Raw genomic sequence first — 25856 nt, forward strand, 5'->3', positions numbered from 1 at the left:
TCTTTGTCGTCTCAGCGGCTTCCGGTTTTCGATTTCCCCCCGATCCAGACTTCCTGGCTGTCGATAAACGTTCCCCAAATACTTTAATTACATTTGTAACGGTTGATTTGGCAACTTTTAGCGATTTTGCCAGCTTTGCGTGCGAGTAGCTCGGATTTTCGCGATGCGCGAGCAAAAATTTTTGATACGCTACTCTTCTTGCTTGGACGGCATTTTGACAATTGAAGAGTGAATTTCAAAAATCAAAATAGGAGCAACATTCTACACACACACCTTCAAAATGAGGGGTGTTCAGGTTTTTAAATGCAAAATTGAAAGAAATACGTCAAGTTTATATTGACCAAATTTTGACCATATCATCCTTTAAAGAAATAAAATTTTGACAACATTTTCTATAGAAATAAAATTTTGACAAAAACTTCTATAGAAATAAAATTTTGACAAAATGTCTTCCGATAAAAAATTTTGACAAAATTTTCTATAGAGATAAATTTTCGATATTTTCTATAGAAATGTAATTTTGAGAAAATTATCTATAGAAATAAAATTTTGACAAAATTTTCTATAGAAATAAAATTTTGACAAAATTTTCTATAGAAATAAAATTTTGATAAAACTTTCTATAGAAATAAAATGTTGACAACATTTTCTGTAGAAATAAAATTTTGACAAAATTTTCTATAGAAATAAAATTTTGACACAATTTTTATTTTAAAATAAATTATAGAAATATAGAAATAACATTTTGACAAAATTTTCTATAGAAAGAAAATGTTGACGAAATTTTCTATAGAAATAAAATTTTGACAAAATCTTCTATAGATAAAAATTTAGACAAAATTTTCTATAGCAATAAAATTTTGACAAAATTTTCTAATGAAATAAAATTTTTAAAAAAATTTCTATAGAAATAAAATTTTGAAAAAATTTTCTATAAAAAATTTTTTGACAAATGTCTTTCGATAAAAAAAGAGTTTTGACAAAAATTTCTTTAGAAATAAAGTGTTGACAAAATTTTCTAAAGAAATAAAATTTTTGAATGTTTGTCAAATTTATTTGGGCAAAGCCTATAGACTGCAAGATGGTTGGATGGACGCACGTTTTGGAATTACCACATTCCTCATCAGCATCCTCTACTTGCAGCAAAACTATCAACCAATTATCAGAATAATTGCAGGCAGTTCATTAAATTATTTAATAAATTTTTTATAGAAATAAAATTTTGACAAAATTCTCTATAGAAATACAATTGTGACAAAGTTTTCTATAGAAATAAAATATTGACAAAATTTTTTATAGAAATAAAATTTTGACAAAATTTTCTATAGAAATAAAATTTTGACAAAATTTTTTATAGAATTAAAATTTTGACAAAATTTTCTATAGAGATAAAATTTTAATAAATTTTTATTGAAATAAAATTTTTACAAAATTCTCTATAGAAATAAAATTTTGACAAAATTTTCTATAGAAATAAAATAATGACAAAATTTTTTATAGAAATAAAATTTTGACAAAATTTTCTATAGAAATAAAATTTTGACAAAATTTTTTATAGAAATAAAATTTTTACAAAATTTTCTATAGAAATAAAATTTTGACAAAATTTTCTATAGAAATAAAATTTTGACAAATGAACGGGCGATAAGACCCAGGACACATGGGGATGTGAACATAGAGAACGCAAACTCCATAGACACAACATGGGCCGAGTTAGATGGATGAACAGGGGAGAAACATAAAGCGATGTGGACCAATGCAACCTTTCTAAATTTGTAATTTTGCTTTTAAAATAAGATTTATGCGCATACTACAAGTCGACTTAGAAAATTTTGTATATCGAAGTAAGGCATTCGAAAGGTGATCTAAATGACTTAGTCCACCACGCGTACGCTCTTTGTCCCATTCAACGCTCCATTTCTTTACTTCAGTGAATACGAATTCAAACCCATTGTGTAGTGTATATAAGCTTCACCTTGACCGAACTCAAGGCAAGACGCTCTCACATTTTGTATTATTTTCTGTTGTGTTTTCTTTTCAATTTCAATTACATGAAATGAAATTTCTTTCATCTATCTTTTCACTTGGCATAAGGATAGTCATGGCCACAATTCCCACTGCCGATTAAAATTAATTTCTCCAAGTTTGCAGCGAGTCAATTTGTGCAATTAAACATTGTAATGATTTGGAAAAGTTTATTGAAAATGGCAGCTGTTATTACTGATACTGTAAGCAGTTACGACAACTGTGCCATGATGATGAGGGCGATGACGATGACGGAAATGGAGGCAAAGGTAGAGGTTCGAGGAATCTAGCCGATGGAATTGTTGCTTCTGCCACATTTTGCCATTGATACTTACTCGTATCATTCTGTGGAATGATTTCGCTATAGAAATTCTCGACCTGTTTAAAACACTTCCTTCAACTTTTGGTTAAATTATACAACTGCTGAGGAAATGAACAAAGTTTGATGAATTAAAAATAAAATGAACAAAAAACAACATAAACCTTGAGAATTATGAAACAAGTAATAATTGAAATATGGTCAGCAAAAAAAAACAGCAAAACGCTAAATGAAAAACTTCATCATCAGAGTAAATTAATTAAGTCCGTTGTTTGCTATTATTCTTATTTTTTACTACCATGGGCCAACAACAATTTGCCCATCGTTGTTAAAACCTCTCTCAATGGTACTTTATTTAATTGCTATTGGTTCATCCATCTTTAAGCTTAAATGTTTGATTAACACTTCAACATTTTAATGGCAGTTTGCGATAACAGCCTATAAAGAACACATTTTCTACAGGGTTTTTGTATGAAAATAGCAGTTGAGTTTTAATGGAGTATAGTAAACTTGGTAAATATTTATTTTATATTGTCAATTCATTTGGAATTCATTACTTTGCCTGCTATGTATTTTTAATACTATGGGCAATGGCTACTGACAAATGTATAGCAAATAAATTTGTCATTAGCAATCAGGAGATTTAAGAGGAAATAGAATTGGATTTTATAGATACGAGATTCGTATACCATTCTACATCGATACTCTGCACTAATACTATTACAATATAAAACATATGTTTGAATGCAGGATGTTACGGGAAATGTGTACCACTTCCTGTGCTGGATACTGGCATTATCCTCTCGACGAAACATCTGGCCGTCTGTTGTAATCACGCTACAGCCTTCAATAATGAGACTATCGTTATCGAAGTTTGGCAGATATCAGTGTTTTGTCTGGACGCAGGTTAAAATCGAAGATAGACTTTATCGGTCCGGGTTTTTTAAATAACCCCCATATATACCGATCCTCTGATTTGGTCTCTTGAGTGTCTAGCAATTTCAATACGATATGCCTTAAATTGGAAATCTAGAGCTATTTTAGGTTCACAAAAGAGAGTGATATAAATATGGTGTATATCGGTGCATGGTTTTGTATAACCCCCGACCTCCTTATATGATTTCTTAGGCTTCTAGATATCCTCATTTGTATCCACTGTGGCTGAAATTCAAAATGTAGAGGTATTTTAAGGCCACTCAGAGGTATGCCACATATGATGTGTATCGGTCCATGTCTTGGTATAACTGCCATATAGACCGATTTCCTTATTTGAGATCTTTAGCATCTAGACAACGGAATTTTCATTATATTGCCATTAAATTGGAAATATAGAACAAGTTTAGGGCCACAAAGATTTATGCCAAATATGGTGTATATTGGTCCATGGTTTCATATAGTCCGATTTCCCTTATATCCAAAATGTAGAGGTGTTTTAGTTTCACAAAGAGGTATGCCGAATATTGTGTGTATCGGTCCTTGTGCTGGTATAACCAACACCTGTGTTAAGTTAGGGTTTTATCGGGCAACCTTTTGGTAAAGACCCCATACACAGATTTTCCCAATTTGACTTTCTGGGCTAAAAGACATTGAAAGTTTTCATCAATTTGCCTGAAAATCGTTCGAAATCTAGACATATTTAAGGTCCACGAAAATATGTGTTGAATTTCGTTTACAACGGTCCATGTTTTGGCAAGTCCCCCGACCGACCGAAATCCCGTTTTGAATTCTTGGGCATCTAGACACCGTATCGGTAATCGGAAAAATATTCTACAGAAATAAAATTTCTTCTAAAGAAATAGAAAATTTTTTCTATAGAAATAAAAATTTAACAAACTTTTCTATAGAAATAACATGTTGATAACATTTTCTGTAGAAATAAAATTTTCTATAAAAATAAAATTTTGCCAAAATTTTGTATAGAAATAAAATTTTGACAAAATTTTCTATAGAAATAAATTTTTAACAACATTATCTATGGAAAAAAATTTTGACAAAATTTTCTATAGAAATAAAATGTTGACAAAATTTTCTACAGAAATGAAATTTTGACAAAATTTTCTATAGAAATAAAATTTTGACAAAATGTTCTATAGAAATAAAATTTTGACAAAATTTTCTATAAAAATATAATTTTGACAAAATTTTCTAGAGAAGTAAAATTTTGAGAAAATTTTCTACAGAAATAAATTTTGAGAAAATTTTCTATAGACCTAAAATTTTGACCAAATTTTCTATAGAAATAAAATTTTGATAATATTTTCTATAGAAAAAAATTTTAACTAATTTTTCTATAGAAAAAAAAATTGACAATATTTTCCACAGAAATAAAATTTTAACAAAATCTTCTATAGAATTAAAATTTTGAAAAAAAATTCTATAGAAATAAGATTTTGACACAATGTTCAATAGAAATAACATATAACATATTACATAAATTTTCTATAGAAATAAAATTTTGTCAAAATTTTCTGTAGAAATAAAATATTGACAAAATTTTCTATAGAATTTTTTGACAAAATTTCCTATAGAAATTTAATTTTGACAAAATTTTCTGAAGAAATAAAATTTGGCAAAATTTTCTAAAAAAAAAAATGTTGACAAAATTATTTATAAAAATAAAATATTGACAAAATTTTCTATAAAACTATATTTTTGACAAAATTTTCTAGAGAAGTAAAATTTTGAGAAAATTTTCTACCGAAATAAAATTTTGAGAAAATTTTATATAGAAATAAAATGTTGATACAATTTTCTATAGAAATAAAATTTTGACAAAATTTACTATACAAATAAAATTTTGACAAAATTTTCTATAGAACTAAAATGTTGACAAAATTTTCTATAGAAATAAAATGTTGACAAAATTTTCTATAGAAATAAAATTTTGACAAAATTTACTATACAAATAAAATTTTGACAACATTTCTTATAGAAATAAAAATTTTTACAAAATTTTCTATAGAAATAAAATTTTGACAAAATTTTCTATAGAAATAAAATTTTGATAATATTTTCCATAGAAATAAAATTTTGACTAATGTTTATATAGAAAAAAAAATTTGATAATATTTTCCATTGAAATAAAATTTTAACAAAGTTTTCTATAGAATTAAAATTTTGACAAAAATTTCTATAGAAATAAGATTTTGACAAAATGTTCAATAGAAATAACATATAACATATTACATAAATTTTCTATAGAAATAAAATTTTGCTAAAATTTTCTATAGAAATAAAATATTGACAAAATTTTCTGTAGAAATAAAATATTGACAAAATTTTCTATAGAATTTTTTGACATAATTTCCTATAGAAATATAGTTTTGACAAAATTTTCTGTAGAAATAAAATTTGGCAAAATTTTCTAAAAAAATGTTGACAAAATTTTCTAGAGAAGTAAAATTTTGAGAAAATTATCTACAGAAGTACAATTTTGACAAAATTTTCTATAGAAATGAAATTTTGACAAAATTTACTATACATATAAAATTTAGACAACATTTTTTATAGAAATAAAATATTAAAACAATTTTCTATAGAAATAAAATTTTGACAAAATTTTCTATAGAAAAAAAATGTTGACAAAATTTTCTATAAAAATAAAATTTTGATAAATCTCTCTATAGAAATAAAATTTTGACAAAATTTTCTATAGAAATAAAATATTGATAATATTATTCATAGAAATAAAATTTTGACTAATTTTTCTATAGAAAAAAATTTTGATAATATTTTCTATAGAAATAAAATTTTAACAAAATTTTCTGTAGAATTAAAATTTTGACAAAATTTTCTATCGAAATAAAATTTTGACAAAATTTTCTATCGAAATAAAATTTTGACAAAATTTTATAAAATTTTGAGAAAACTTGCTATAGAAATAAATTTTTGACATTTTCTATAGAAATAAAATTTTTATAATATTTTCCAAAAATTTTTATAATATTTCGACAAAATTTTCTATGGAAATAAAATTTTGACAAAATTTTCTATAGAAATAAAATTTTGACAACATTTTCTATAGAAATAAAAATTTAACAAGCTGTTCTATAGAAATAACATGTTGATAACATTTTCCGTAGAAATAAAATTTTCTACAAAAATAACATTTTTCCAAAATTTTGTATAGAAATAAAATTTTAACAAAATTTTCTATAGAAATAAATTTTTAACAACATTTTCTATAGAAAAAATTTTGACAAAATTTTCTATAGAAATAAAATGTTGACAAAATTTTCATCAGAAATGAAATTTTGACAAAATTTTCTATAGAAATAAAATTTTGACAAAATGTTCTATAGAAATAAAATTTTGACAAAATTTTCTATAAAAATAAAATTTTGACAAAATTTTCTAGAGAAGTAAAATTTTGAGGAAATTTTCTACAGAAATAAATTTTGAGAAAATTTTCTATAGAACTAAAATTTTGACAAAATTTTCTATAGAAATAAAATTTTCTATAGAAAAAAATTTTAACTAATTTTTCTATAGAAAAAAAATTTGACAATATTTTCCACAGAAATAAAATTTTAACAAAATCTTCTATAGAATTAAAATTTTGAAAAAAATTTCTATAGAAATAAGATTTTGACACAATGTTCAATAGAAATAACATATAACATATTACATAAATTTTCTATAGAAATAAAATTTTGTCAAAATTTTCTGTAGAAATAAAATATTGACAAAATTTTCTATAGAATTTTTTGACAAAATTTCCTATAGAAATTTAATTTTGACAAAATTTTCTGAAGAAATAAAATTTGGCAAAATTTTCTAAAAAAAAATGTTGACAAAATTATTTATAAAAATAAAATATTGACAAAATTTTCTATAAAACTATATTTTTGACAAAATTTTCTAGAGAAGTAAAATTTTGAGAAAATTTTCTACCGAAATAAAATTTTGAGAAAATTTTATATAGAAATAAAATGTTGATACAATTTTCTATAGAAAAAAATTTTAACTAATTTTTCTATAGAAAAAAAAATTGACAATATTTTCCATAGATAAATAAAATTTTAACAAAATTTTCTATAGAATTAAAATTTTGACAAAATTTTCTATAGAAATAAGATTTTGACAAAATGTTCAATAGAAATAACATATAACATATTACATAAATTTTCTGTAGAAATAAAATTTCGACAACATTTTCTATAGAAATAAAATTTTGACAAAATATTCTATAGAAATAAAATTTTGATAAAACTCTCTATAGAATAAAAATTTTGACAAACTTTTCTATAGAAATAAAATTTGGACAAAATGTTCTATCGAAATAAAATTTTTACAAAATTTTCTATAGAAATAAAATTTTGACAAACTTTTCTAAGGAAATAAAATTTTCACAAAATTTTCTATAGAAATAAAATTTTTATAACATTTTCTATAGAAATAAAATTTTGACAAAATTTTCTATAGAAATAAAATTTTGATAATATTTTCCATAGAAATAAAAATTTAACAAAATTTTCTATAGAAAATAAAATTTTGACAAAATTTTCTATAGAAATAAAATTTTGACAAAATTTTCTATAGAAATAAATGTTTGACAAAATTTTCTATAGAAATAAAATTGTGACAAAAATTTCCATAGGAATAATATTTTTACAAAATTTTCTACAGAAATAACAATTGTGACAAAATTTTATATAAAAAAAAATTTTCTATAGAATTAAAATGTTGACAAAATTTTTTATAGAAATAAAATTTTGACTAATTTTTCTATAGAAAAAAAATTTTGATAATATTTACCATAGAAATAAAATGTTAACAAAATTTTCTATAGAATTTAAATTTCACAAAATTTTCTATAGAAATAAGGTTTTGACAAAATGTTCAATAGAAATAACATATAGCATAAATTTTCTATAGAAATAAAATATTGACAAAATTTTCTGTATAAATAAAATATTGACAAAATTTTCTATAGAATTTTTTGACATAATTTCCTATAGAAATATAATTTGGCAAAATTTTCTGTAGAAATTAAATTTGGCTAAATTTTCTAAAAAAATGTTGACAAAATTTTTTATAAAAATAAAATTTTGACAAAATTTTCTATAAAAATATAATTTTGACAAAATTTTCTAGTGAAGTAAAATTTTGAGAAAATTATTTACAGAAATAAAATTTTGAGAAAATTTTCTATAGAAATAAAATTTTGATAATATTTTCTATAGAAATAAAATTTTGAAAAAATTTTCTTCTATAGAATTAAAGTTCTGAGAAAATTTTCTATAGAATTAAAATTGACGGTATTTTCTATAGAAATAACATATTGACAAAATATTCTATAGAAATAACATTTTTACAAAATTTTCTATAGAAATAAAACTGTGATAAAATTTTCTATAGAAATAAAATTTTGATAAAAAATTTTAACAAAATCTTCTATAGAATTAAAATTTTGAAAAAAACTTCTATAGAAATAAGATTTTGACACAATGTTCAATAGAAATAACATATAACATATTACATAAATTTTCTATAGAAATAAAATTTTGTCAAAATTTTCTGTAGAAATAAAATATTGACAAAATTTTCTATAGAATTTTTTGACAAAATTTCCTATAGAAATTTAATTTTGACAAAATTTTCTGAAGAAATAAAATTTGGCAAAATTTTCTAAAAAAAATGTTGACAAAATTATTTATAAAAATAAAATATTGACAAAATTTTCTATAAAACTATATTTTTGACAAAATTTTCTAGAGAAGTAAAATTTTGAGAAAATTTTCTACCGAAATAAAATTTTGAGAAAATTTTATATAGAAATAAAATGTTGATACAATTTTCTATAGAAAAAAATTTTAACTAATTTTTCTATAGAAAAAAAAATTGACAATATTTGCCATAGATAAATAAAATTTTAACAAAATTTTCTATAGAATTAAAATTTTGACAACATTTTCTATAGAAATAAGATTTTGACAAAATGTTCAATAGAAATAACATATAACATATTACATAAATTTTCTGTAGAAATAAAATTTTAACAAAATTTTCTATAGAATTTAAATTTCACAAAATTTTCTATAGAAATAAGGTTTTGACAAAATGTTCAATAGAAATAACATATAGCATAAATTTTCTATAGAAATAAAATATTGACAAAATTTTCTGTAGAAATAAAATATTGACAAAATTTTCTATAGAATTTTTTGACATAATTTCCTATAGAAATATAATTTGGCAAAATTTTCTGTAGAAATTAAATTTGGCTAAATTTTCTAAAAAAATGTTGACAAAATTTTTTATAAAAATAAAATTTTGACAAAATTTTCTATAAAAATATAATTTTGACAAAATTTTCTAGTGAAGTAAAATTTTGAGAAAATTATTTACAGAAATAAAATTTTGAGAAAATTTTCTATAGAAATAAAATTTTGATAATATTTTCTATAGAAATAAAATTTTGAAAAAAATTTCTTCTATAGAATTAAAGTTCTGAGAAAATTTTCTATAGAATTAAAATTGACGGTATTTTCTATAGAAATAACATATTGACAAAATATTCTATAGAAATAACATTTTTACAAAATTTTCTATAGAAATAAAACTGTGATAAAATTTTCTATAGAAATAAAATTTTGATAAAATTTTCTATAGAAATAAAATTTTGACAAAATTTACTAAACAAATAAATTTTTCACAACATTTTTTATAGAAATAAAATTTTGACAAAATTTTCTATAGAAATAAAATTGTGACAAAATTTTCTATAGAAATAAAATGTTGACAAAATTTTCAATCGAAATAAAATTTTGACAAAATTTTATAAAATTTTGATAAAACTTTCTATAGAAATAAAATTTTGACAACATTTTCTATAGAAATAAAATTTTGATAATATTTTCCATAGAATTAAAATTTTGGCAAAATTTTTTGTAGAAATATAATTTTGACAACATTTTCTATAGAAATAAAATTTTAACAAAATTTTCTATAGAAATAAAATTTGACAAAATTTCTATAGAAATAAAATTTTGACAGAATTTGCTATAGAAATAAAATTTTGACAAAATCTATATATATAAAATTCAATCTATGTTTGTTTATTTGTTTGTATGTTCCGAGTTGGCTCCGAAACGGCTGAACCGATTTACTTGAAACTTTCAGAGATCGTAGGGGGCGTTCATGTGGTGAAAATAGGGTACCTTATTTTTTGACACCTGGTCGAGGAGGGGGACCTACCCTTTGTCGGACTTTTTGAAAATTGAACCAAAGTTGACCGATTTGCTTGAAATTTTCATTGAAGGTTGAGGTTGGCATCTAGATAAAGATCCGCTACTTTATATTTCGATATTTGGTGGCGGAGGGGGACCACCCCTTTGTTCGACTTTTTTTAAAGTACAGTAAAAAACTAAAATTCTCTAAATTTTCTGAGATTTACAGAGAACATACGGTGAGGTTATGGAATTAATATGGGGTACCTGATGATTTCATATGTGGACGGGGAGGGGGACCTACCCCTTGCCCTACTTTTAGAAACTTGGAACAAAATTATGCGATTTGCTTGAAATTTTCATTGAATGTTGGGGTTGGCATCTAGACAAAAATCCGCTACACTATTTTTCGGTATTTGGTCGGGGACGTGGTCCACCCCTTTGCCCGACTTTTTTCAAAATTACAGTGAAAACAAAACTAAACTTCCCCGACTGAAATTTTACGGAAAAAATGGCTGAGGTTATGAAATTTATATCAGGTTCCTGATTTTTTAATAAAAAGAAAAGGGCATAGGGAGACATCCTTCCCCGACTAAAATTTTACGGTAAAAATGGGTGAGGTTATGAAATTTATATCAGGTTCCTCATTTTTTAATAAAAAGAAAAGGGCATAGGGAGACATCCGCTTCTCTTAAGTACATACAGTGAAATAATTAAACTTTACCGAGTTACTTGAAATTTACAGAGGACTGGGGAGAGGTTACGATATTAATAGTTGATACCTGATATTTGAATGAAAGAGAGGTCGCCCCTTTAGGCTTATAATTTGCTTGACATTTTCTGGGACGTTTACAAAAGATACGCTTCATCACTTTTCGATATTTGGTCGGGGAGGAGGTCCTCCTCTAAAACTGCAAAAAAAAACAACAATTCTTAAGTTTTCTTGAAATTTACATAGGCAGTGGGGGAAGTTTATGAACGAAGTGGCAACCTTCCTTGCCCCATACTTGAAGGAAAGTTTCAAGAACTTTCAGGGAAGGTTATGAGTGCTATTCACTATGGGGTTTGTCGATATTGTATCGGGGAAAGTGACGTCCCTTTAAAACAATAGAGCAAAATTTAAACATCGCCGATCTACTTGAAATTTACAGGGAACGTGGGAGGAGGTGATTAAATTTATACATGATTTTTAAATTAGTATATGATTTTTCTAAATCTGATTGGGGAAAGAGAAAATTGAAAGAGGGTTATCCGTAAATGGGAACTCGGTACATAATTTTAAGATTTTTCCCCAGGCTTCCGCCAGGCTTCTTTTTAGTAAAGATCTTAAATTTACATGAAATTGGAAGCCAACGTAGAGGGTGCTTCATTTTCACACATTTTAGCAAATCTTAATGTGGTAAAATTTTTTACTACTTTTGCTTTTTCCGATTTATTGGATGGGAAACAGTAAACTTTGTATGCTATTATAATACAGTGCTTAATATTCAGATATGTTGAGGAGGAGGATACCTTTCCTTGACAAACCACACTTAAAATTCACAAGAAATATAGAAGATTGTCCAACTACTTGAATACAGGGTACACCCTCTCCCCGACATTTTTTAAGACGAACCGTTTTAACATAAATATGCATATTCGCCGTATTTTTACCTATAAACGAAAAAGCAAGTAGTCCGATTGGTTTGAAAGAATTCAAATCTTTTCGAATTTGTTTTCAGCACGATGGATATGGTTGACTAAGTTAAAATGTTCCTAAAATACGTTTCGGAAGGCGCAGCGAAGCGGGCCGGGTTACGCTAGTATCTAATATAAATCATATCCCCCGTTATGGAAATGATGAAACTTCTATAGTTAGGCATGTATAGATTGGTATCTGGCATTTTCTTTTTAGAAAATTTAATCAAATGCTCAATTTTCTTTGTTCAGGAAACATTGTAACATATATAATTTTAATATATAGTTATAGAAGCTGATCTTTTTCTATCAAATAATATTGTATAACTAAAGTATAAATGTTAGAAAATTTATAATTTTAATTTGTCTTCCACCCATAACCTTCTAGGGAATTTTCCCAAATTAAATTCTTTATGGTGACAAAAACTTGTAAAGTTCATTGATTTGGAAAATAGAGTAAATGTCAAGCACATTAAAGAGATTATCTTCTATACAAAGATGACTTTTATATTTCAATGACATTTATTTCATACATATTTTTATAATGAAAAACAACAAAAAATAAATAAATAAATAAATAATGTTTCTCATTGCCTTAATTTGTGTGTTTTCTCTTCTCTTTTTTGGTCATCAACATTACAAACATTCCGGATGTGCTTTATGTTCGTATTCTATCTGCTTGTGTATGACCATACTTTTCTATGGCATCTGTTGATTGCATGATGACTTTATTAAAACAAAACTTCAATTATCATTCTCGAATGCTTGCGTGTATGGGTGTGTTTGTGTGGGTAAATGTCCTTTGGCAACATCTTCGTCATGTATGTTTGTCAACGACAATGATGCCGACTATGATATGAACAACTGCATTGCTTTAACAAAACTGCTGCTGAAACATATACAACTGTATAAATAACAACAAACATACACACGCGCACACACTATCATGGTATTTATGTTGACGTCATGCATTCTATAAACCGAACTCTGCTTTTAATACTGGCTTTGGGGGCCCATCTGATTCGCCACCACCACCTGCTCAACTTACGAATCTCAATGCTACCACATCGTACTATTACCACTGAATTATTACCCAAACATATTTTTCACACATTGCCCCAATCCGGACAAATGCTATTGCTCTGTGTGCGTGTGTGTGTTCGTCTTTCACATTGTCAATGTTGCCATCAACATCATGCTCTGCTGCCAAATGATAACTTTCTCAATGTCTGTCCATGGGCAAATGCTTGAATGAACAATTACGAATGTACTCAAAAATATGCCATGCACACTCGCACACACACACATGCATACACAAATCTACGATTCACCAAACATACGCCGACCATGTCTCATTCTCTCTCAAATGAATAAATGAAAATCGTATTGCACATTCTCACAACTTGTTGTACGATGGTGTGTATATGGCATGCAACTGTCTTTCTTCGACTATCTGGTGAACTCATTGCATTGGTGAACGCTTATGCGTGTGTGCGTATATATATGTTTGTGTACATTTTTATGGATATGCTTGTTGTTCTTCTTCTTCTTCTACCCGGCAACAGGCAATGTTTTTGTGATAGCCGCCATCATTCTGGAACGACATTTGCAGAATGTTGCTAATTACTTGGTAGCATCCTTGGCCGTTGCAGATCTCTTCGTAGCATGCCTTGTCATGCCATTGGGAGCAGTTTATGAGGTAAGTACAACTATTCGCATTGTTATGCATTGATTTGGTTTACATGAAATGGTTACCTTTGCTTCCTGGGCAATAGCACAATTGCGATTTTGGGCAGCAAATTGACGATTGCATTAGAGATTGTAGTCGGAATCAATAAAGCGACATTTAATTTTTACACCCACCATCATCGAATGGTGATGGGGGTACAATAAGTTTGTCATTCCGTTTGTAACACATCGAAGTATCTATTTCCGACTATATAAAGTATATAAAGGGTGGTAAAAATTTCAAGGGCCGATGTTGATTTTGAATAAAACACAAACTATTTAGGAAATTATTGTAATTTTATTTTATTATTATATATTGGTATTACTCAATTATGTATGGAACAAAATATCGGCCAAATGGGCGCCGCGACCTCGGTGGCACACCTTCATCCGATGGTCCAAATTTTCGATGACGCTGAGGTATAATGGAGGTTCTATGCCGTTAATGTGCCGAATTATCTTATCCTTTAGCTCCTGAATTGTTGCTGGCTTATCGACGTACACCTTTTCTTTCAAATAACCCCAAAGAAAAAAGTCTAATGGTGTCAAATTAGACGTGTGCACGTGACACGAAATTGTCGTGACTCACGAACATTTTCGTGATTCGTGCGTGAGTCGTGAGTCACGCTCATGACAATAGCGTGAGTGTGCGTGAGCGTGATTAACAAACCAAATTGTCGTGCGTGAGCGTGAGTCACGAAAATAATATCTTCGTGAGTGTGCGTGAGTAAAGAATTACACTCACGAAAATATTCCTGCTCTCCAACATAAAACGCTTAAGAGTTAAATTCAATTAAAATTTTAGTGACACCTGGGATGTTAAGAGTTTAATAACACTCTCGATTTTAATAATGCTCATGTTTTCAGACACTTCGGTAAGGTAAATTAATCATAAAATTATTCGTGAGTCACGATATTTTTCGTGAGTCACGATATTTTTCGTGAGTCACGGTATTTTTCATGAGTCACGACGTTTACGTGCGTGAGTGTGCGTGAGTACAAATTTTCTTTTCGTGAGTGTGCGTGAGCGTGAGTCCTACAAAAAAATATCGTGCGTGAGTGTGCGTGAGTATGATTTTTCAGTCGTGAGTGTGCGTGAGCGTGAGTAAACTATTACTCACGTGCATGTGTAAAATCGTATTTTTTTCATGAGTCACGACGTTTTCGTGCGTGAGTGTGCGTGAGTACAAATTTTCTTTTCGTGAGTGTGCGTGAGTCCTACAAAAAAATAACGTGCGTGAGTATGATTTTTCAGTCGTGAGTGTGCGTGAGCGTGAGTAAACTATTACTCACGTGCACACCTCTATGTCAAATCTCATGATCTTGGCGGCCAATTGACATCGCCATTACGTGAGATAACACGGCCATTGAATTTGTTGCGCAACAGAGCCATTGTTTCGTTAGCAGTGTGGCAAGTGCCACCGTCCTGCTGAAACCACATATCGTCCACATCCATATCTTCCAATTCGGGCCATAAAAAGTTCGTTATCATCTCACGATAGCGAACACCATTCACAGTAACTGCCTGACATTTTTTCCAAAATGAGGCCGGTCTTTGTGGGTGCATTGGTTTTCGACAATCACTCTTCTCATTCGCCAAATGCGGTAATTCTGTTTATTGACGAATCCACTGAGGTGAAAATGTGCCTCATCACTCAAGAGGATTTTCTTCGAAAATTGATCATCCACTGTTGCCATTTCTTGGAACCATTTAACACGTAGTTGGATTGTGTATCTCTCCATGGTTCAAATTGAGTAAGTCTGAAATAGAGAAATGTCAAATAAAATTCGGAAAAAAGCTTGGCGTTTAGGTGTGGTTCAAATTCAATATCGGCCCTTACAATTTAACCACCCTTTATATTCTTGATAAGGGAGAAATTCTAAGACGATATAAGCATGTCCGTCTGTCTGTTGTAATCACGTTACAATCTTCAATAAAGGAGCTATCATTCTGAAATTTGATACAGATTCGTCTTTTGTCTTCACGCAGGCCAAGTTCGAAGATGGGCTATATCGGTTCAGGTTTTGATATAGCTCCCATATAAATCGATCACCCGATTTGGGGCCTTGGGCTTATAGATACCGTAGTTTTTATCCAATTTGCCTGAAATTGGGAATCTAAAGGTATTTTAGGACCATAAAGAGGTGTGCCAAAAATGGTGAATAGCGGACCATGTTTTTATATAGCCCCCATATAGACCGATCTCCCAATTTTATTTCCTGGGCTTCTAGAATCCGTAGTTTTTATCCAATTTGCCCGAAATTGGAAATCTAGAGGTATTCTTGGACCATAAAGAGGAGTGCCGAAAATGGTGAATATCGGACCATGTTTTGATACAGCCCCCATATAGACCGATCTCCCGATTTTACTTCTTGGGCTTCTAGAATCCGTAGTTTTTACCCAATTTGCCTGAAATTGGAAATTTAGAGGTATTCTAGGACCATAAAGAGGAGTGCCGAAAATGGTGAATATCGGACCATGTTTTGATACAGCCCCCATATAGACCGATCTCCCGATTTTACTTCCTGGGCTTCTAGAATCCGTAGTTTTTACCCAATTTGCCTGAAATTGGATAGGACCATAAAGAGGAAAGGCGAAAATGGTGAATATCGGACCATGTTTTGATACAGCCCCCATATAGACCGATCTCCCGATTTTACTTCCTGGGCTCCTAGAATCCTTAGTTTTTATCCAATTTGCATGAAATTGGAAATCTAGAGGTATTCTTGGACCGTAAATTAGTGTGCCGAAAATGGTGAGTATTGGTCTATGTTTTTATATAGCCCCCATATAGACCGATCTCCCGATTTTACTTCCTGGGCATCTAGAATCCGTAGTTTTTATCCAATTTGCCTGAAATTGGAAATTTAGAGGTATTCTAGGGCCATAAAGAGGTGTGCCGAAAATGGTGAGTATCGGTCCTTATGTTGATATAGCCCCCATATAGACCGATCACTCGATTTTACTTCTTGGGCTTTGAAATCCGTAGTTTTTATCCAATTTGTCTGAAATTGGAAATCTTTAGGTATTCTTGGACCATAAAGAGGTGTGCCGAAAATGGTGAGTATCGGTCTATGTGTTGGTATAGCCCCCATATAGACCGATCTCCCAATTTTACTTCTTGGGCTTTGAAATCCGTAGTTTTATCCAATTTGTCTGTAATTGGAAATCTAGAGGTATTTTAGGACCATAAAAAGGTGTGGCGAAAATGGTGAGTATCGGTCAATGTTTTTATATAGCCCCCATATAGACCGATCTCCCGATTTTACTTCTTGGACTTCTAGAATCCGTAGTTTTTATCCAATTTGTCTGAAATTTGAAATTTAGAGGTATTCTAGGGCCATAAAGAGGAGTGCTGAAAATCGTGAGTATGGGTCCATGTGTTGGTATAGCCCCCATATAGACCGGTCTCCCGATTTTACTTCCTGGGCTTCTAGAATCCGTAGTTTTTATCCAATTTGACTGAAATTGGAAATTTAGAGGTATTCTTGGACCATGAAGAAGTGTGCCGAAAATGGTGAGTATCGGTCCATATTTTGATATAGCCCCCATATAGACCGATCTCCCGATTTTACTTCCTGGGCTTCTAGAATTCGTAGTTTTTATTCAATTTGCCTGAAATTTGAAATTTAGAGGTAGTTTAGGACCATAAAGAGGAGTGGCGAAAATGGTGAGTATCGGTCCATATTTTGATATAGCCCCCATATAGACCGATCTCCCGATTTTACTTCCTGGGCTTCTAGAATCCGTAGTTTTTATTCAATTTGCCTGAAATTGGAAATTTAGGGGTATTCTAGGGCCATAAAGAGGAGTGCCGAAAATGGTGAGTATCGGACCATGTTTTTATATAGCCCCCATATAGACCGATCTCCCGATTTTACTTCCTGGGCCTCTAGAATCCGTAGTAGCAACTTGGATACATTTGCCTGAAATTGGAAATCTAGAGGTATTCTAGGAACATGAAGAGGTGTGTCGAATATATTGTGTATCGCTACAGTTTTTGATATAGCTCCGTTATAAACTGGTCCTCCGATTTTGGGTCTAGATTCTAGAACTAGAACTACAGATTTTAGATTTCAAATCAAGGCGTTATTTCATCATTTTCTTCCACACTTACAAGAGATGTTTATGATTCCTCTAAAACTCGTACTGGGAAGCGTACTGGTTGAACTGATATCCTTGGGAAAATATCTGTCATCAAACCCCCCTTGAAATTTTCAAAAGAAACTATTATATTTGAATCATGGTTGTGGGTATTTAAGATTCCGGGTATAATAACTTTGAGCTGCCAAAAAATGTGCCTACCAGAAATATTGACTTTAGACCCCATAAAATATATACCAATTGACTCGCCATCACCTCCTGAGTCGATCTAGCGCTTGGTGTCCGTCCGTCCATGTATTTGTTGGTCGCAGAATTCCGGTCGCAATTATTAACCGATTTTGATAAAATGTTTTATGTGGCGTTTTTTTTTGGTACGAGGACGACCGCTATTGAATTTGGTAAAAATCGGATCAAATTTAGATATAGCTCCCATATATATGTATCGCCCGATTTCGATAAATGAAGTCAGATTGCGTTCATTTACTAACCGATCGGCGTCAAATTTGCCACAAAGTAATCCAATAGACCGACCTTTAAGTCTGCCAAATTTCATTGAAATCGGTTCAGAATTAGATATAGCTCCCATATATATGTATCGCCCGATTTTCCCAAATTTGGCCATAAGTCCCTTATTTATCAACCGATCTGACTTAAAATTGGACAAATCTAATTTTCTATAACACTTACTATATTTGCAAAAAATCGTCGAAACCGGTTCAGATTTAGCTATAGCTCCCATATATATGTATCGCCCGATTTTGAGAAATTTGGCCATAAAACCCTTATTTATCTACCGATCATACTCAAATTTGGCTTACTATAATGTTCTATAGTACTGACTATATGTGCAAAATATCATCCAAATCGGTTCAGATTTAAATATAGCTCTCATATATATGTAGCGCCCAATTTTCAAAAATTTGCCCCTTATAACTTTTTGACCGTAGTGGCCTCATTTATAAACCGAATTTACTCAAATTTAGCACAAGGTAATCTCCTGTAATATCAAAACCTGCAAAATATCATCCAAATCGGTTCAAATTTAGATATAGCTCCCATATATATGTATTGCCCGTTTTTAAAAAAAATACCCCTTATTTCTGATCATAATAGCCTTATTTAGTACCCGATCTTACTCTAATTTAGCACAAGGTAACCTTCTGTGGTATCAATCAAATCTGGTAAATATCATCGAAATCGGTTTAGATTTAGATATAGCTCCAATATATATGCATCGATCGATTTTTCCAATTTTGGCCATAATACTCTTATTTATAAATATTTAATAAATTAAATAATATTAATTAATTAATATTTATTAACCAATGTTGCTCAAATTTCAACTGTACATGTATGAGCTGATCGTTTTTAGGCGTACATGTAGCTCGTACATAAATCTATTATCCTATTTTCAGAAATTTGGCTTTATTACCCACACTAATTGAGCGATTTCATTTTTTTTAATAATGGACTCAATATTAGTGGCATAGTAAACCTGTAGGGTCAGAAACAACTATCGCTCTTAATATCAGACATTTCTGTTCAGATTGCGATAAAACTCCCATGTACCTCTTAGTGTTCTTAAATGCGGGTTTTCCCCAAACCTATACCATTGATACCCCACAAACAATGTCTACTAATTCAGTAGGGGTGGTTTAGGGTATGATATAGTCGGCCCCGCCCGACTTTCTGCTTTACTCACGTCTTTCAATTTAAATATAACCACTATTAGTCAATGTGATTATATATAAATATATAATAAATATTTTATATAACTTATTCCTCTTTACTTCTTTTTTTATTTTCTTCATGATACATGATTTGCGGTCTTCATTCATTGATAACCAAAGATAAGTCAAGGTTGGATATTGGGTCCGGAATTATGTGACATCTGGACTTCGATAGATGTTCTGTGTTGCACAGCATCGATATTGCATCTGGTGGCCATTGCTGTAGATCGGTAAGTTCAATTAACAAATAAATATATTAGAACTATTTCAAAATTATTAAAACAAATCGTTGTTAACATTTAATGGAATAATAAAGATTCAAAAATTCAATCATTTCTCAACCTAAAAAAAATCGCAAATTCACGCTTTTGATTTAAACATGACGTACTTCTCATCCACGAGTCACGTGAGTTCTCGTGAAACACCACAATCTGGTGTCACTTGCATATTTTACTGGAAGGTGTAAACATTATGCCCAAGTCAACATCAAAATACCACCTAAGCGTATGAGTTGTGGAAATTATCGGTCTGACGTACAATACGTATCCGCCACAATGGTCATTGGCATTGAAATATCACATGCTGAAATCTTTACGACCTTTGGAGTAGGTTTGAAAAAGTTGACACTTTTGTACTTTTTCGACACTATTTGAGTTGAATAAGTACCATGGTATCCTCGAGACATATTTACCTTTAATTTTTCTCATCTTTCTTCAAATTCATAAATTAAAATATGAACTCTAGTCAAAATCAATTTATCTTTACAATCAGCTGGGACATTCTCTGAAATCTAATAGATATTTTCATTTGCGAATGCCTAGAGTCTGTTGTCGATGATTGTCTATGCAGAGAATATAAAATATAACGATGATAAATACGGAATGATATAGAACCTAAGGTCATACATTGTTTTAAATTATCATCTTCGGCTTAGTCGGCCAGGCCTTCAGTACACGGTTACCACAGTTGGTAGAATTCTACCAAAAATGGTAGATTTTTCACTGTTTGCGTAAAATTTCTCTCCAACTAAGAGGTACGTTAATTGTTCTATTGAAATAAAATTTTGAGAAAATTTTATATAGAAATAAAATTTTGATAAATGTTTCAAGAGAAATAAAATTATGGAAAAAATTGCTATAGAAATACAATTTTCTATAGAAATACAATTTGAAAAAAATTTTCTATAGAAATAAAATTTTTTTCAAGAAAAAGTAAAAGGTTAAAAAATTTTTTTCTATTCGAATAAAATTTTGAAATTTATTTACGAATAGCATTTTTGAGAAAATTTGCTATAGAAAAAAATTAAGAAAATTTTCCTTAGAAATAAAATTTTCAGAACATTTTCAATAGGAATAAAATTTTAACAAAATTTTCTATAAAAATAAAATTTTGATAAAAGTTTCAAGAGAAATATTTTAAAAAATTTTGCTATAGAAAAAAAATATTAAGAAAATTTTCTATAGAAATAACATTTCAAAAAAGTTTTCTATAGAAATAACATTTTGAGAAAATTTGCTATAGAAATAAAATTTTGAAAATATTTTATATGGAAATAAAATTTTGAGAAAATTTGCTATAGAAATAAAATTTTGATAAAATTATATATAGAAATAAAATTTTGAGGAAATTTTCTATAGAAATAAAATTTTAATGAAATTTTCTATAGAAATAAAACTTTGAGGAAATTTTCTATAGAAATAAAACTTTCTATAAGTAAGCAAAATTTTGAAAAAAATTTCTTGAGAAAAAAGTTTGAATGTTCGTTTCGAATAAAATGTTGAAATAAATTTATATACCAATAACATTTTTGAGAAAATTTGCTATAGAAAAAATTAAGAAAATTTTCTATAGAAATAAAATTTTGATAAAAGTTTCAAGAGAAATAAAATTTTGAGAAAATTTGCTATAGAAATAAAATTTTAAGAAAATTTTCGATGGAAATAAAATTTTAACCAAATTTTCTATAAAATAAAATTTTGAGAAAATTTGCTATAGAAATAAAATTTTGAGAAAATTTTCTATAGAAATAAAATTTTGACAAAATTTTCTATAGAAATAAAATTTTGAGGCAATTTTCTATAGAAATAAAATTTTCAGGAAATTTTCTACAGAAATAAAATTTTGAGGAACTTTTCTATAGAAATAAAATTTTCTATAAGTAAGCAAAATTTTGAAAAAATTTTCTTGAGGAAAAAAGTTTGAAAAATGTTCTATTCGAATAAAATGTTGAAATAAATTTATATACGAATAACATTTTTGAGAAAATTTGCTATAGAAAAAAAATTAAGAAGATTTTTTTTTGGAAAAATAAAATTTTAAGAAAATTTTCAATAGAAATAAAAATGTAAAAAAATTTTCTATAGAAATAAAATTTTGATAAAAGTTTCAAGAGAAATAAAAATTTAAGAAAATTTTCTATAAAATAAAATGTTGAGAAAATTTGCTATAGAAATAAAATTTTGAACAAATTTTATATTGAAATAAAATTTTGAGAAAATTTTATATAAAAAAAAATTTGATAAAAGTTTCAAGAGAAATAAATTTTTGAGAAAATTTGCTATAGAAATAAAATTTTAAGAACATTTTCTATAAAAAAAAAATTTAAGGAAATTTTGTATATAAATGAAATTTTAAGAAAATTTTCAATAGAAATAATATTTTAACAAAATTTTCTATAGAAATAAAATTTTGATAAAAGTTTCAAGAGAAATAAAATTTTGAGAAAATTTGCTATAGAAATAAAATTTTAAGAAAATTTTCTATAGAAATAAAATTTTAACCAAATTTTCTATAAAATAAAATTTTGAGAAAATTTGCTATAGAAATAAAATTTTGACAAAATTTTCTATAGAAATATAGAAAAAATATATTTTATATAGAAATAAAATTTTGGCAAAATTATATATAGAAATAAAATTTTGAGGAAATTTTCTATATAAATAAAAATTTGAGGAAATTTTCAATAGAAATAAAAATGTAACAAAATTTTCTATAGAAATAAAATTTTGATAAAAATTTCAAGAGAAATAAAATTTTGAGAAAATTTGCTATAGAAATAAAATTTTGAGGAAATTTTTTATAGAAATAAAATTTTCTATAAGTAAGCAAAATTTTGAAAAAAATTTCTTGAGAAAAAAAGTTTGAAAAAATGTTACATTCGAATAAAATGTTGAAATAAATTTATATACGAATAACATTTTTGAGAAATTTTGCTATAGAAAAAAATTAAGAAAATTTTCTATAGAAATAAAATTTTAAGAAAATTTTCAATAGAAATAAAAATGTAACAACATTTTCTATAGAAATAAAATTTTGATAAAAGTTTCAAGAGAAATAACATTTTGAGAAAATTTTCTATAAAAAAAATTTAACAAAATTTTCTATAAAATAAAATTTTGAGAAAATTTGCTATAGAAATAAAATTGTGAACAAATTTTATATCGAAATAAAATTTTGAGAAAATTTTATATAGAAAAAAATTTTGATAAAAGTTTCAAGAGAAATAAAATTTTGAGAAAATTTGCTATAGAAATAAAATTTTAAGAACATTTTCTATAAAAATAAAATTTTAAGGAAATTTTGTATAGAAACGAAATTTTAAGAAAATTTTCTATAGAAATAACATTTTAAGAAAATTTTTTATAGAAATAAAATTTTGACTAAATTCTCTATAAGTAAGCAAAATTTTGAAAAAAATTTCTGGAGAAAAAAGTTTGAAAAAATGTTCTATACGAATAAAATATTGAAATAAATTTATATACGAATAAAATTTTGTACAAATTTTATATAGAAATAAAATTTTGAGAAAATTTTACAAAGGAACAAAATTTGAAAAAATGTTCTATACGAATAAAATTTTGTAAAAATTTTCTATACGAATAACATTTTGTGAAAATTTTTTATAGAAATAAATTTTTGAGAAAATTTTCTATAAGTAAACAAAATGCAAGAAAATTTTCTATATAAATAAATTTTTGAGAAAATTTTCTATATAAATTAAAGTATGAGGAAATTTGTTATAGAAATAAAATTTTGAGGAAATTTTCTATAGAAATATAAGTTTGAGAAAATTTTCTAGAGGAATAAAATTTGACAAAATGTTCTATTTGAATAAAATTTTGAAAAAATTCTATACGACTAAAATTTTGAAAAAAAGTCTCTATAGAAATAACATTTTGAAAAAATTTTCTATAGAAATAAAATTTTGAAAAAATTTTCTATATGTAAATATTTTTTTTTTTATATAGAAATAAAATTTAGCTAAACTTGTTAAAACGTATAAAATTGAAAAAATTCATTTCAAAAAATTGTGGCTTATAGGAGGGATTATTCATCCATTCGAAGAAAAAAATATATATTTTTTTACAAACTTATTTTTATTGTATTCGACCTGTATTTGATTTTTCCAATTAATGTATTATTTTTTAATGAAAAACTTCAAAATTGTTTAAATTTGGTTAGGTTAAAGAGGCAGCCCGATTAAGGCTCACTTAGACTATTCAGTCCATTGTGATATAAACTTTGTAGATTGTGGTAAATTTTTTTTCAAATATTCGTAGATTATATTTGGCACGAGCTTGAGTGGTTCCAGCCTTTACCTGGTGCAATCAATATAACCAAATAAAAATAAATATTTTCCACATTATATTCGAGGTCCGTATTTGGCTCACATGAACAATATATTAATTTCAGCATTATTTTATAAATTAACAATTTCAATTTGTATAGTAGGCGGGTATTATAGTGGATAGTTTTCTCAACAACGGCTTGAGGTCTGCATCTAAATAAAAAGTACATTTTGATGTAGAAAAGTATTCTTCCAAAGCGGACTCAGTACAATTTCAAGAATACTATTTGCCACCCATGCTTAGGGGTATGAAGCCATAGTCAATGATGAAAGGACCTCAATAATCCATTGATTTGTATTCGATATTGTATTGCTGCTCACTGTAGATATAGATGTTTTTTTGTGACTTTCATAATAAATTGCTTCTTTGTGGTTTTATTTATAATTCCGCTTATATATCACAATCTCTTTCACCACTTAATTTTATATGTTATTCAAAAAAATAAAAAAACAGTAATATAAATTGGAAAAATAAATCCAACATTTGATGGTCCATAAAATCATTATGTTTCGATATTTATCCAAATCGTATAACAGCCAACAAAAAAACTCGCATATATGACACCCAACCTCAAAAACGTGTGTCTGCCATTATAATGAACATATTTTAAATTGATGGAGCATATGTTGTTTCCGGCAAAAAAAAAGAGAGAAGAAAAAATAAATTATATACTTTGAAGCACTACTGTGAAACAAGGGTATTATAGGCAAATGCCTGTGTTGGTAACATTTAGATTTTAGGACATTTTCGACTCATAAAGTCTTATGAAAAAAAACGATCTTGGATACTGTGCTAGTACGATACGAAGTTTCTACAAAATTAACTTCGGAAGCCTCACGGAGAAAAAAAAACATTCGTATGAAATTTGGGCATCTATTTGCCAAGTGGAAATTGTTTCATAGCTCTTCGTAATTATTTATGGAATCATCTAAAGGGGCTTATATTGAGATTTATTCTGCCTTTTTACCTAATATAGACTCTGCAGAAAAAATGGAAGTTGTTCCACAAACATTTCTCGTTAAGACCATCGCCGGATCCTGATCAGTACAAATCGCGTCGGTGTTGCCAGATTGCGTTTTGATAAAGTGACGCTTTTTAGATTCACAATAGCAATTTTTTTAACGAATAACTTAAAAACGAATAACTTGAGATTCAAAGAGGTACAGTATCATAAATAGTCGAAGCAGTAAATATTTATTACTATTTAAGCATTCCATACATAAACGAGTATATACGGCCGTAAGTTCGGCCATGCCGAATCTTATGTACCCTCCACCATGGATTGCGTAGAAACTTCAACGAAAGACCGTCAACCACAATCGAATTACTTGGTTTGTGGTAATACGTTCCGATGGCAAGGTATCTTAATTCTTCTTGACATCGTCTTCTAAATTGTAAGTTAGTCCTTACGTGGTATATATTAGACAAAAAATAGGCAGATTAAATACGTATAAAATACAGTTATTGACCGCT

At 27.8% G+C, this 25856-nt stretch overlaps 1 protein-coding gene across 1 annotated transcript in view; it reads left to right on the top strand.

Moving 5' to 3' along the window:
* 5-HT1A (5-hydroxytryptamine (serotonin) receptor 1A) overlaps window positions 1-25856 on the top strand; it is a 747640-nt gene that overhangs the window by 360114 nt on the left and 361670 nt on the right. The window contains exons 5-6 of the mRNA XM_075312823.1: window positions 13758-13891; window positions 19876-19985. Of these exons, the coding sequence (XP_075168938.1) occupies window positions 13758-13891; window positions 19876-19985 (244 nt within the window). The remainder of the gene's footprint in view (window positions 1-13757; window positions 13892-19875; window positions 19986-25856) is intronic.

Source organism: Haematobia irritans, chromosome 5 (assembly GCF_050003625.1).
Source record: "Haematobia irritans isolate KBUSLIRL chromosome 5, ASM5000362v1, whole genome shotgun sequence".
NCBI lineage: Eukaryota > Metazoa > Arthropoda > Insecta > Diptera > Muscidae > Haematobia > Haematobia irritans.